The sequence below is a fragment of the Thermothelomyces thermophilus genome, chromosome 5 (assembly GCF_000226095.1).
Source record: "Thermothelomyces thermophilus ATCC 42464 chromosome 5, complete sequence".
NCBI lineage: Eukaryota > Fungi > Ascomycota > Sordariomycetes > Sordariales > Chaetomiaceae > Thermothelomyces > Thermothelomyces thermophilus.
In genome coordinates this window covers 1,016,780-1,030,124 of record NC_016476.1, presented here as the reverse complement: position 1 = coordinate 1,030,124, position 13,345 = coordinate 1,016,780, and the positions used below count along the sequence as shown (strand labels likewise).

At 48.2% G+C, this 13,345-nt stretch overlaps 6 protein-coding genes across 6 annotated transcripts; 3 read left to right on the top strand and 3 right to left on the bottom strand.

The window, feature by feature from the left end:
* Positions 1–2,602: 2,602 nt before the first annotated feature.
* On the top strand, positions 2,603–3,114 carry MYCTH_2023929 (uncharacterized protein; the record flags this gene model as incomplete). The annotated part of the gene is made up of 2 exons (XM_003664865.1): positions 2,603–2,734; positions 2,830–3,114. Coding segments are annotated over 2 exons (417 nt in total), but the record flags the coding sequence as incomplete, so codon positions are not given.
* A 460-nt stretch (positions 3,115–3,574) lies between these two features.
* MYCTH_2308128 (uncharacterized protein) lies at positions 3,575–4,785 on the bottom strand. The gene is made up of 3 exons (XM_003664864.1): positions 4,149–4,785; positions 3,839–4,070; positions 3,575–3,777 (listed from the first exon to the last, which is right to left on the bottom strand). Exons 1-3 carry the CDS (start codon positions 4,682–4,684, stop codon positions 3,766–3,768), a joined length of 780 nt encoding a protein of 259 aa, XP_003664912.1. The 5' UTR covers positions 4,685–4,785; the 3' UTR covers positions 3,575–3,765.
* A 593-nt stretch (positions 4,786–5,378) lies between these two features.
* Positions 5,379–6,484, top strand: MYCTH_2308126 (uncharacterized protein). Its single transcript, XM_003664863.1, has 2 exons — positions 5,379–5,653; positions 5,718–6,484. The coding sequence occupies exons 1-2, from the start codon at positions 5,489–5,491 to the stop codon at positions 6,381–6,383; spliced, it is 831 nt and encodes a 276-aa protein (XP_003664911.1). The 5' UTR covers positions 5,379–5,488; the 3' UTR covers positions 6,384–6,484.
* A 1,152-nt stretch (positions 6,485–7,636) lies between these two features.
* MYCTH_2111820 (uncharacterized protein) lies at positions 7,637–8,022 on the top strand (the record flags this gene model as incomplete). The annotated part of the gene is made up of 2 exons (XM_003664862.1): positions 7,637–7,685; positions 7,748–8,022. 2 exons carry the CDS (start codon positions 7,637–7,639, stop codon positions 8,020–8,022), a joined length of 324 nt encoding a protein of 107 aa, XP_003664910.1.
* A 172-nt stretch (positions 8,023–8,194) lies between these two features.
* Positions 8,195–9,707, bottom strand: MYCTH_71204 (polysaccharide lyase family 1 protein). Its single transcript, XM_003664861.1, has 3 exons — positions 9,209–9,707; positions 8,706–9,111; positions 8,195–8,585 (listed from the first exon to the last, which is right to left on the bottom strand). Exons 1-3 carry the CDS (start codon positions 9,674–9,676, stop codon positions 8,449–8,451), a joined length of 1,011 nt encoding a protein of 336 aa, XP_003664909.1. The 5' UTR covers positions 9,677–9,707; the 3' UTR covers positions 8,195–8,448.
* Positions 9,708–10,269: 562 nt separating this feature from the next.
* Positions 10,270–10,932, bottom strand: MYCTH_2308122 (uncharacterized protein). The gene has a single exon (XM_003664860.1). It carries the CDS (start codon positions 10,580–10,582, stop codon positions 10,355–10,357), a length of 228 nt encoding a protein of 75 aa, XP_003664908.1. The 5' UTR covers positions 10,583–10,932; the 3' UTR covers positions 10,270–10,354.
* Positions 10,933–13,345: the final 2,413 nt, after the last annotated feature.

The following is a 13,345-nucleotide window of genomic DNA, read 5'->3' as shown; positions in this document are numbered from 1 at the left end:
CGGAGAGTTGGTGTGGTGGCTGCAACGGCAACGACTCCCTGGAAAATGCGGTGGCTGATGGCGGCGAGTTGGGACTCGAGAATGTGGAAGTTCTGAAGCTCAGTACTTTGTGGCATTTGTCGTAAAATCAAAAATCGATTAGACTCTGTCAGGGCAGCCGTAGTGGAGATTCAGAGGACGATATATCGGTTCGATAGATTGTTAAATAGGGATATAGTAATAGTATCGGACTCTCAAGAACGCCTCCCAACAACTCGCTTGTGTTCCCACCTCCCCTCGCGTTCCCGCCTGACGCGCAAATTTAGCACCGCAGCGGCACACGCAACGTCGGAGCGCCGGCTCAGGAGTCAGGCGCCACCGGCACACGACAGCGGTTGTTTCATTGGCCCACCGCCACGTGCTGGGGTGGTTCCTTTGTTAGTGGAGTGGCGGAGCTGGGGCGGCGCAGGGTCCGAGAATGGGCCAGAAGAGGACCAGAGGCCGCCTCTGGTCATCGTCATTCTCAATCCTCAGTGCCATCAGTCAGACCAGACACCCTTCCATCAGGTGATATACGTGTGTACATTACATACACCTTGATCCTTAGTACTAGTGTTATCCTAGTCTGAACCTCAAGATATTTTTTTTCAAGGCTTAACTACTACTATTGCTCGTAGTCCCCCACCAGAGGGCATCCGGGCTCTTTTGACATCGCTCAGTCCGAGATTGCTTATCAGCTGTGCATTGGCTGCGGAGTGGTGAGCCTTACGGTAAGCCCGGGGCTGGAGAACAGAGGACTCAGCACCTTGCGGCGGGCGCCAAACTGTATTGGTCCCAGTCGCCTTAGACCAGCCGCGCGGCTCCCGGCATAAGCCAGGCCCGCTCCACAGCTCAGCTATTTCCCATGTTAATGTGCGGAGGGCCGGAAAGGATCTCACCCGACCAGCAAGTTGACGGAGATGCTCTCGCTCATGCTCACGCTTGAGTCCAAAGTGCACACAACATCTTTGCTGGAGTTCTAAATTTCTTATATTTTGTAGACCTCTTTAGGAGACGCATTCTGAACTAGATGGATGGCAAGGTAGTCCTGTGGTGCGGTTATTTCTCCGCAAGTTGCGTCTTGCTGCGTGATCGGGTACAGAGTTCGTATAGGAGGGGGTAAGACGCTCTTCACAAGTCACTACAGTACCAATCTTACTTGACCTTGCATGAGGATGTAGGGGTGTCAGGTAATAGACACCTTGCCTGTTTCATTCCTGGAATTGAGACAATGGCCGGCCGTTAACCGAACCAATCAATACTTTGTTGGTTCTTTGCTCCATAACATTCAAGGGTTCAACTAAGTACTGCTTTGACTCTTGTCGTAGGCTTGTGTCTAGAGTTCCAATTTGTCAATTATTAATTAATTATGGCCATTCTACTTTCTATATTTTCTTACTGGTCCAGATCAACATCTAGACAATAACTCATTGAAGATAAGTAATAAGCTACTGGTTTGAAAGTCTGAGGCATGTTTGTAGCCCTCTAGCCTGAGATCTTTATGACACTGTTGGATAACAAGCACAACCTTGATCAAAACCTGAAAACCAGCGCTTCTCATCGGTCATACCAGGGTATCTGAATGAATCAGAATGACTTGCGGAACCTCTCTGGTAAATCCTAGCTGTGTTCTGATATCTGTGGAGTACGGGAAGTAGAAGGTTTGGTATGTCAGTCGCTTGCCTACATTTATGAGCGATTGCCCACTTATTGTTTCGAGAAGTCCAGATTTTGGATTCTTCTTGTTGCTATAATTAGTCATTCAGCAGCCATGTGCAACTGTTCCCAGCATTGCGACCGAAATATACCCGCCCGATCGCGTTACTTTGGTACGAACTCTGCCTTGATGATTGGAAAAGTGAGAAACTCGGGTGGGAAGCTTGCAACAAACCAAACCTTCTCCCATCACGCTCATCTGATTCCCTCAAGAAGCTGCAAATAACTGCTGGACTCTTCGGATCCTCTCTCAAACATATAGATAAGAAAGTAAATATTTGGTCTTTACCACTCCCGGGCCAAAAGACCAATCTAGTATAATATCGCCTCTTAGCCGCCATGCTTCATAATGGCAGATCTAATTAAGGAGTAATCCGGCTGTGACTGTTAGCTCCTAGAGAGTTCTATCAACCACTAGAGTTCAAAGGAGATATGGTGCCGGTTCAGATTTGTGCTCATTGTTTATGGATCAATCAAGTAGATATAACCTGTTCAGCAGATCTGTCCCGGGCGTTTCACCATCAGAGCGCCTCCCATCAGATAAATTACACTCGCTTCCGTCACACCAGGATCGTGTTACCAATTCCAACAAAGATTGAACATTAGCATTCTATGTTTAACTGAGTCCTTTTTTCTCATATCTCTTCACAAGCGAAACCTTAAGTTAAAACCAGACACCGCTCCTCGCCCTCCAGACCACACTCGACATTGATCCTTTGTTCTCGACTTTTGTTGCGTTGTTGAGTTCGATCCCGCTCATGATTGTAGAACCTTAAATACCCATTGACAGTTCTGCTCACCCTAAATGGGAGTTTTGGTTTAGCCTACAATGTCGAAGCGGTGCCGCTCTCCTCTGGCCGTCGCCGGCCGCGGTGTCATCGCGTGGCTGCCCGCGAAGCGGTTCATCAAACCCAAGTCCGTACCCAACCTGCCGCCCGGGGTCTTCAATCACCCGGTCCTGATATATCAGACGACATCTGAGCAAGCAGACGTGTTCCTCGTAGGTCCCACTGGAGGCACCCTTGGACCCGCCAAATGGGAATGGGATGGCTATGAGATTGATGCGCAAGCAAGGCATTGACAAAACGTTGACAGATCACGTCATTCCATGCCGGCGAGTCACTTACCGGCAAGTTCCAGAGCGACGCCGAGTTTCGCAGCCGCCAAATGCCCATCGACCCGGCCCCGCCGCACCCCGACAACGGCGTCCGGCTCACCCTCGCGCGCGGGCGGGTGTGGCCTAAGGAGTCCTACGTCAGCATCAGCCTGTTTACGGTCCCCATCTCGATCCTGCGTGAGGAGACTAGCGGCCCTTGGGCCCTCAGCCCCGAGTCTCTCGCTGCGCTCGATGACATCGTTGCCAAGCTCCCCCACCTGCGAAGTTGGAAGGGACACCCACCAAAAGCGGAAGGCAGGAAAGCAGAGGAGGCGGCCAGGAGGTCGGTGCGGGGCGATGGTGAAAACGAGTTTGATTTGAACAAGAAGGAAGTGGTGGGCGAGGGTGAGGAGGGATGGACGACTGTCGCGCCCAAGAAGAAGAGGGGACTGTCGATGGTCGTCACTGAAAAACCGCGGGGACACGAAGCTTCCAGGAGGGAGAGGTGTCTTTCAATGAACACCCCTACAAGATTGGGATCAAATATCAGGAATCATCGAAGCATATAATGCTTGCAGTATTTACTTAACTTCGTCTTTTCTTGTACCACGACAACGGCTGCTGATGGAGTTGGACAGGACTCCCCAATGCTTTGGGATCTTCGTTAATTTTCATCTTGAGGAATATGTCGTTGCCTCTAGCATAAGCTTTAGCCATTCACAACAACGTCGACGAATTGGTCACCTCGACATATCAAGCGGATTTTCTGGCATTCTGCGAGAGGGAAGAAAACGGACTGTGTTAAATAAAAGCCTGTAGTAATCACCAAAAGCCACCAGTTTCCCAAACGACGTGATTTCCCATCCCATTGCTCCAATACAATGCTCCCGTGGCGCCATCCACACGGCGAACATAACCTTCGGGGTGTTCGGTTGTCAACCGTCCGCCTACATTCCAGATGAGCCGACCAGTGAAAAACTCGCGTCCGTGTTCTGTGAAGGACCCTACCTGAATGGGTCGGGCAGCGGCGGCGGCCTGGCATCTGCGAAAACCCTGAACCAGCAGCCTGTATAGGGCGTACCGCAGGGAGCACGTGGATTTCGTGATCGGGATGACCCAGCAGTCAACCGCACAATCCGCTCTTCTGATGTCCCAAGGACTGGTGGCTCGAAATTGGAGCATTAAAAGGGTCTCGCCGTCCCAACAGAACATCTGTGGACACTCATACCTGTCTGCATACCTGTCGAGCGTTTACGATTAGAGTCTAACGGGAAATCATAGGCTGGCGGGAGTAACACGGTGTAATTCGTGATCTTACCCTCGAAGTTCGCGGGCCAACTTTTGTTGTGAGCTAGTCACATTGCCAGCTTCCCACTCTCGACGGTTGATAAGGTTCCGTTTCATCTCCCCGATGACCACAGGCTTTCTCTGATTTCCGATGTAGATGGCGTACGTTGCATCCACATTTTCAGGTATGTTGACGTCGCTGAGTGGCTTGGTATGGCAGGTTTGGACGATACCTGGGTACCTGGCCCAAGCTGCGAGCACAACGTCGGAAACTTCGGTATGCCACCAGTGTTCGACGTCGGCCTCCGTTTCCAGCCGCCACGACCTCTCATTAGGCGGGTTGGCCGGTTCTGTCATCCGCCTTTCTTCGTCATCGTCAAGCGGCAGAAATGCCGAGTCGAAAGTTGCATGCACTGTATTACCCCCGTAGCCCGGTGTTGTGTGGAGAAGGATGTTTTCGATCCCAGCGTATTCATGGGCCCATTCTTTATCCGAACGGGTAATGTACTTTGGGTTGTCGATTTCGTTCGTCGAGTTCTGAAGAATGAGCTCCCCGGCGGAGGGCATTTTGAACGGCTTTGTACTCAGAAACCCGAGCAAACAGACGGGGGCTTGGAAATGAGGTGGGGGTTATATCATTATATCATTGTCGCCTCTGCTGGTTGTTGCTTGGGCTCAGGACACGTCCTTAGCGATTGGGCATCAATTAGAGCGGCGTGAGAGGGTTGAGGAATCAGCAATGTCACCGAGCCACACCACCATCAAGGTTTTCCCTGATTAATAAACTTTACCGTGGCATCGTAGGTACCTACTTGCATTAATATACAGCACATACATGCTTTGAAGTGTAAGTTTCTAGAATTTGATTTCCGCCCTTAAATGGCAAACGACCAAACTTGAGCACTGAGTGCTCTCATACTTATAATAGCGCTCCAATGAGAATACTGTAGGAGAGCCATCGCTAGTGGATCACTAAACTCAGGTATCCAAAAAAAGGCCGTAAAGGTTATTTGGAAAGGATCGTTAAGGCAATGAAATCTTCTGTCATCCTGAGCAGATAGTTCTAGGCTGTATTGCAATTATTACATGCCTACGGAGGCCTGATTTGAATGCCAACTTAATCCAGCCACGGACCGCGGGAACTTTCTGGCGTTGCTGGTGAGCCAGCCAGAGCGGGTCCACATTGGTGCCTGGGCACGTGATGGCGAATTCTCCCGCCATTTGGCACGCATACAAGTACCTCCGTAACCGAGATACCAAGGTGGGCGCGTCTCGAGAGCGGCTGAGCTTGGACAGCCCTTCTTCAACCTCAATCTCAACACCATCTCACCACTTGAAGGGCGCATAACCACAGTATTTTCTCGCGCACGCATGTCGGCAGACAATATTAAGCCGTCCGCTGGTTCCATGGTGGACTACGACGTTGAATTACCCAAGTTCTACAGAAACCCCAATGAACCGGAACACTACCGCCTTTCGAAGGCCGGAATCGAGGCCTGCAAGAGCAAGAAGCCTGCAGTCCCACCGTGGCTGATCGTGAGTCATTCCGTGTTGTACCCAGTTGCAGCCCTGCCATTGACGCTAATACTCCGTGTCCAAGAGCTTCCGGTTCAGGACGCGGTACATCTCGGCTTTCGCCACGCAGTTCGACAGCGATCGCCCACATATCCTCGACCTGCAAATTTGCCCCTCCAGAGTCGCGCGGTTCTTTGGCGCCTGCGTCAATCTTTTGCCTACGTTTGCACAGTCCTGGATTAGAGCCATGATGCCGGAATGGTTCCTCCCCAGCCGTGTCATTTTGAAGGCGCAAAAGCGGTACGAGTCGGGAGAGGCCAATGAGGAGCTATTCGACACCGAGACGCGAGCCTACGACCGCCTAAAGCCGTTACAAGGGACCGTCATACCCAAGTGTTACGGCCTTGCTCGATACAACGGCTTAAGGGCGATGATTCTCGAGCGCCTTGGGGGAGTTTCGCTCGCCTCGCCCCAAGGTGCAACGCTGACGCTTGAAGAAATCTCCGCCTTGATGCAGCCATGCCACCGGGCTATGCATGCCTATGGCGTGCATCATAGCGATCCGCAACCCTCCAACTATCAGCTGGTTGACGGAAGGCTCATGGCCTTGGACCTAGAGTACGTCGAGTGGGATTTGCCCGACGAAAAGAACATCCTCTTCATGCGGACGAACATATACGATTTGTCAATCAGATACTTGGGGATGCAAAAATACTATCATCGGGGTGAGGGCTTGCTGGAACCAGCGTGATTACATGGTTCCGTGATCGGCGGCGCTCATATTGGCATTCCGCCACCTCATACTACCTGTAGTTAATAGTTATAATTCACTTACAACTTAATTCTGCCGCACGTGCTGTTGTCATCTCCTTTGCCCTGCCATACGACCACTCGTATGTACCTCTTTCTTCCTTGATTATTACCTTGGGTAGAATTGTTGTGGGTCAAGCATCACACACAACAGAACGAGATAACACCAGCCGCTTAGTAAACTCGGGAGCGGAGTGGTTTCCTTCTCTGGTCCCGTTTGCTTCCGACTCGAGAGATATTTTGCCAAGTTCGGATACAGCGTATTTCTTACCAAAGCAGAATACCTAACCTTTTTTTTTTTTTTTTTTTGAAAGCGGGTCGAACAGAACGCGAAGAAGTCTGATACAGTTCGTTGTCTGCGGACGTGTCCATCATGTAAGATTAGATAAGATAAGCCCTGTGGATCCTGGCAAACGGAGGGTTCTTTGTTCTACCCTCTACTTATACAGAGCCACAGGGCCAGCAAACGTAGGAAGGAGACATCGCACTTTTGAACTATCTTGATTTTACCACAACCTTCTTCCATCAAAGTCCTTGCATAATTCGCTTCGTGCATGCCATCAGCACAGATGGTGTGGCAGGTAAGCGTACGGCACAAGAGGTCTGGCATCTCTTCAACAAATCAACCAAGGTATCTAAGTACGGTACCTTAAGTATTTACATCTTCCTGATGGTTGTGTGTTACCGGAGGGAAAGAGTAGGGGGGGAAATCGTCGTTTTGTATTATTTGCTCTATTTACTAAGGCTATGTGTCTTTCGTCATGTAATTAATTATTTCTCTGCCCTCTCCCTGACTCACGCTCCCGATCATCGTCAGTCGCGCCCGCGGCGGCCATCACGCCTATTCCCCCGTCCTCCCAACACATCATGCGCCGGCTTCGATGCTAATGACAAATATGACAGGTAATGATTTCGAATCATTTAGTCTTTTTAATGTGGGAAACTGGACGCTGAATCTAGTGGTGATTTCGTGATAAGATTGATTTACAAACGATAACCTCATCACCACTTGACCTTTCCTCCCTAATTGCTCGAAAATACGACCGGCTGTTCCTACAAACATGTATAAGTTCTCTTCAACGGACACTCATGAATTCGAATGCAAATTTTCATACTTACTTTGGATTTTGTTGAGAAAACTTCTTTCCAACCAGCTGAGTAAGCTACTTCTCTGCATGTCGTCCCGCCAAAATAATGCCGCAATACAAGGGAGGAGATCAAGTCCGATACAAGCCCGTTGGCGGTGAGTGCTCCATCTTTTTGGTTTGTTTTATAAGCACGCGAGGAATTTTGTCTGACAGGTAGGGAATCGAATCGGACATGCAAGCCCCGATTCTAGGCCCCCCGAAAGTGTCGGTACCGTCAAGGGCGTTCTGATGGAGCCTGGAAATCAAGCCGGGCGTAATATGAGCGCGAGTGCGGAGCAGCCGCAATACGAGGTGAGAGATCTCGGACAAGATTACCTGGAGCTCAAGTACGGTCCGTGGGCGTTAGCCCTACCTAATTATCTTAAAATCGAGAATGCCAACACCAGCAAGACGACAACCATCTACGAAGCCAACATCTTGGGTTCAGTGTAGAGACCTCCTATGATAGGCCGTTCCCAGCGCGCCGTCACCTGGCTTCTTTGAGGGGCGACGGCTCAGGATCGGCATCAATTGGAGGCTATATACTCAATAGAGTAGCTTTTCCCAAACAATCACAACTGCGCTGCCATGTTTATAGCGTCGAAGCTACCCGAGCTTTGCAAATCAGGACATAATTACCCGCATTTGGCCAAAGTCTTGCTGTAAATCCGGTGAAATAATGCCACATCGCACTTAGAAAGCAATCACTTTTGGGCTGACGACGAGCTGAGTAGGAGTGTCCGAATATGGCAGTCACTCACTCGTTTATAGCATCAAAACGTTGCCCAGCTCTCTCAGATCGTACCATTATGATGTATTTTCAACAACCCTGTGCTGAAGAAAAAAGCAACATCGGCTCACACACGAATCTCGAGGTCATCAGATCTTGCCCACACCGGCCCCGAGCTTGACAATCGGCTCAACCAACGGCAGGGGTGTCAACTTGAACTTGTACGGTGCCTTTCGAAAGTTGCCGACCTGCGTGATGTTGACCGTCGCCTTGCCCCAATCGTTTTCTGCGCGTCATCACGTCAGCACAGGACCATGCGGAGGTACGTAATTACATATCCCGATCTCCCCTCTCATTACACACCCCGCACCCTTCCTTCATTTTAACAGCTACGAGGGAGACTTACTGGCGCCCAAGTTGGCGTAGCCGTCCAGCTCTTCGTCGCCGCACGTGCAGGTGTTGGGCGAGTCGTCCGGGATCACCAGGCCGTAGGTGCTCAGGGCCTCGCGGGTCTTGCCGCGGAAGACGTTACCCTCGACGAGGACCTGGTTGTCTGAGCGGGAGTGGATGGCCTGGTAGAGGAAGTCGACGTAGAGGTTGTTGTAGACGTGTTGGTGCCCGAAGCGGCCGGCGGGGCCGCGGGTACCCTCGTTGCGCCAGTAGTTGTGGTGGTAGGTTACGTGCAGGTGGCCAAAGTCGATGTCGCGGAAGGTGGTGTCGTTGCCGACCAGGGACGACTTCCAGTGGTCGTGGAAGTAGTTCCACGATACCGTGATCCAGTCGGAACCGCGGATGATGTCGACTTGGCCGTCCTGCGTAACATATTATAGAAAGACAATCTCGTCTCAGCGGATCCCGTTGTGTGCACTTTCTAATTAATTAGGAGATTGTAGAGCACAAGAGACTCACGTAGGCGTCGGGTCCTTTCGTGATGTCGGAAGCGAACTCGTTGTGGTCCACCCAGACCCTGGTGGAGTTCCGGATGGTGATGCAGTCGTTGTCCTCGATGAAGCTGATCTTGAGGTTGCGGATGATGACGTTGGTCGAGTTGAACACGTCGAGGCCGCTGCCGGTGATGTGGGCGGTGCGTCCGACACCAATGACGGACTTGTTGGAGCCAATCTTTGGCCGGGACGGCAGGTTGATCTCGCCCTTGACGAGGACCGTCTTGGGCTCGTCTCCCGCAACAGCTGCCTTGAAGTCGGCCGCGTTATCCACGGTCACCGTTGACCCGCCCTCGCCGCCAGTGGTGACGCCAATGGGATTGTCTTTGGCAAAGCCCTCGACATCCCACGACGCGAGGCCAAAGCTCCCGAAGGGGAACGCCGCGGTCAATGGAGCGAGGGCCGAGGCGACAGTGAGGAAACTGAACCGCATGTTGGATATCCGGGTATTTGGGGCGGATGATAAAGAGCTAATAGCTGCAGGTCATGGTTACGACCGGAACACGGGGTTCCATGCAGCTTAATGTAATTAATCAAATAAGATCGTGGGGTTGCAGCAGGACGACGCGCATTCCGGCGTTGCATGCAGCCTTTCCAACAGCGGTAATTAATGGTCCGGCTTCACCGTTACCGAAGCACTGGAAAAAATGATGGTGTCCAGCGGGGAACCCTGTCGGAGCAGCATCGTCTCCAAAACCAGGCCTTGTTCAAGTGTTGAGGTTTACCCGTCCGCTGAGCACGCTCTGCCAAGCCAGTAGTAGCCAGCAACCGACAGGGTGTCGAGTTTCCTGACTGGTGGAAATATGGTCTCCGATGGCTCAGCAGCATCGTTGGAGATGGGCCTCGGCGCGTCTTCTGCTAACGCGGCCGCTTCTGGTCATGCATCCGATCATGAGGAAAACGGGAAGAGAAAGACTCTAAAGATCCCATGTAAGGATGGTAAATCCGCCTGGATGGTAAGGGCAGGTCTTCGCGGAATTCCTCCCTTTGGGCCTGCCCGCAGTGTCAACTCGTGTCAACTCAACTAATATCGTACACGAGAATTGGTACAAAAGATTATTAATGCCGCCGTTGAAGCTGTCATAGGCCAAGAATCGAGTCCGTGTTTTCATCAATCTTCGTTCCGGCCGTTTTCTTTTCGGGGCGCTTCGCGATTCTCCTTTTCCTTGATTTCTCGCTCAAGCCTCTGGATGACGCCCTTTAGCATCTCGATTTTTGCTTGACCGGCCTCGTCAGATGCGCCAAAAGCATCGAGCTCGTGCGTCACCTTGAGTGTGTACTCGAGGGCCTTGTCAAGGTTGCCAATGTGGTAATAGAGGCGAGCTGGAACCTCGTACATACCACCCATCAGCTCTGTTAGGCCCTCCTCTTCCACAAGGGCGAATAGACTCTCAGCGGCCTCAACGGCCTTATGAAATTCTCCTTTCTGGGCGAGCTGAAGAACCTTGGCCTGCAAAGAACGGATTTCCCCTCGACGAGCGTCCGAGGCCTGGATGACATCTGAGGCAGCGGTACAGAGTGAGCATTGACTGGGATCAGTTCGGTTAGTGACCTTGCTAGCATTCTGTACTATTATTAGTGAACAGTAAGCGGGAATGAAGCGTACCATTTGAAGCCCCAGATATGTTCTAGACTCTCCCTTCTCTCTTCTGACGTTAGGCCCGCAGACGTGTCTGAGACGCGAGCGTGTGAGCCGCATCGCGAGAGACAGAGCGAAGAAAGGCGCCTTACAGGTAATGGTGATCTCTTCTTGTCAGAAGCTATAGAGCTTCTAAAAGTATTAGCCACATATATGCCACAGCTGTATAAAGCTGTTTAACGCATTGGCCAGTCCCTTTGTCTATAAATACCACTCTTTTTGTCTCCTTTATAGATAGTTTTAACAAGGCACTCTTTCCTTCGTATAGCCACCTACTACAGACACTGCTTTCAACGCTCCCGGAAGCTCATTACTACGTTCGGCAGTTATAAGCCCGGCGCCTTGACTACTCCTCTACTGACGTATCTTTAATATTAGTGATAGCTTCTTTTATTACAAACTCTCTTACCCTACTTTAATATACTTTCGACGATATATCTATTATATCTAAGATCCTAGTCGAGACTTCTATATGCCTTATAGGGCCTAGTTTCTAGAACTTGTAGTATATTAAACTGTAATTATAGGCTAAATTTGCTAGTATATAGGGATTTGTTAACCTTAATGGTAACTATAAGCTAGATCTGGAAGTTCTATAGTACCTAACTTATAAATAAGCTAGAGATAACCTTATCTTGGCTTCTTAGGAGTAACTTATAGAAAGATTATTACCCTTAATATCTATAGATTTGATACCTTCTAATGTAGCTATTATAGCTAAATTTATACGACTATAAGACTCTTTTTATAAAGATATTATATATACTATAGACATTAGTAAGTAGATAGGATAGTTATAATACTAGCTAGTATATACTATAGATCCTAAACTCTATAAAGCTATAATTAAGCGTTTAGGAGTTAATCTATAATATTAGATTTATAACTTTAATATTGCCTTTTAATAAGCTATCTAATATAATATCTTGGAAGTATAGGGCGTATAAAGACTTTATACCTTTCTTAACGCTATTATTATATATATTCTACTAACCTAGGTAGTAAATAAAAGGATAGAAATCGAGCTTACTAATAGTATAGGATAGCTACTTCTAGAGCTTAGTATTTTTATTATAATGGCTAAGATCCTAATTAATAATAATATATAACCTAGAGTCTTTCGGAAGTATGGAATCTTCTTGATAACTTATATACTAATACTTCCTATAGCTTAAAAGAGCGGTAAGAAGAGAGGTAGAGACTTATACGCTTAGTAGTATAATATAAGATATCCTTATAAGTATCTAAGCTATCTATGGGATCTAATAGATTGCTATACGCTTGAATAAGCTATCTATAATAATAAGTAACGCTTATATCTCTCTAATAGGGAGTATAAAAGGATTTACTAGGAGCTTAATAAGCTAAAGTAGGCTAGATTAAAAAATTAACTTATTACTAAGTAGAGAGAGCTATCCTATTCTAAGTAGTTAGGGGTAGGATACCTTAGTTCCCTTAATATATTAATTATTAGCCCTTAACTACTTAGTAAGCTTTTGACTTACTATAGGGCGTTTAGTATAGTCGCTCTATAATGTTATCCTCTTTTAGAAAGCACTTTACTAGACTTATATAGTATAACCTACTTTGTTAACAATAAGAAGTTCCTTTTACCTAAGATATTCGTTAAAGTAGAAGATTCTAAGTTTATTAAAGCAGGTACAATAACCTTTCCTATTAGTAAAAAGGGCACTTAGGTGATCGAGAATGTTCTAGATAGACTATATAGACTATATATTAAGAGCCTAACGTTTAAAGATATTACTATTATCAAAGGGTTTCATATTAATATTATCTTAGAAGCTTTATTACTTAAGGTAGGCGCTTAGTACTATAGCTTAGATTACTTACTATATTTCGGAATACTAGAAAATAATGTTATCCTTTATAAGTTAGAATATAAGTATAATCTTACTTTCCTTAAATATAAGCTACTTTCCTACTACTTAAGCTTCCTAGACTATATCTTAATTAGTAAAGTAGGTATTATAAACGTTCGTATATCCTTATAGAACGTATTTACTATATATAGTAGAAGGTCCTAGGTATAAGCATTACCTACCATAAGAAAGGATACTAAGGATCTTTAACACTTAAGAGCTAGCTACCTTAGACTAGAAGCGTTAAAAGCGCTTATTAATAACACTAGAAACGTCTATATTAAGGGGATAGCATACATTAAGTGTAAGAGCTATACTTGTACTTATATAAGTAAGGTTATCTCTATTACGGGCCCGGGCTTCACCCAGGCTAAACAATGCCAGGCTTTGCCCGGCAACGGACCGGACCTACCCGGCAACAGACCGGACCTACTCGGCCCACCTAAGCGTATATGATTGGTTCGTAAGGCGTTCGTAGGTCGTTCGTAGGGCGCACGGTCAGGGCCCGCTTAGGACCTAACCCGGAGCCTAACCAGGCCCTACCTAGGTTATACACGTATATACTAAAAAGGCGCTCCTCCGT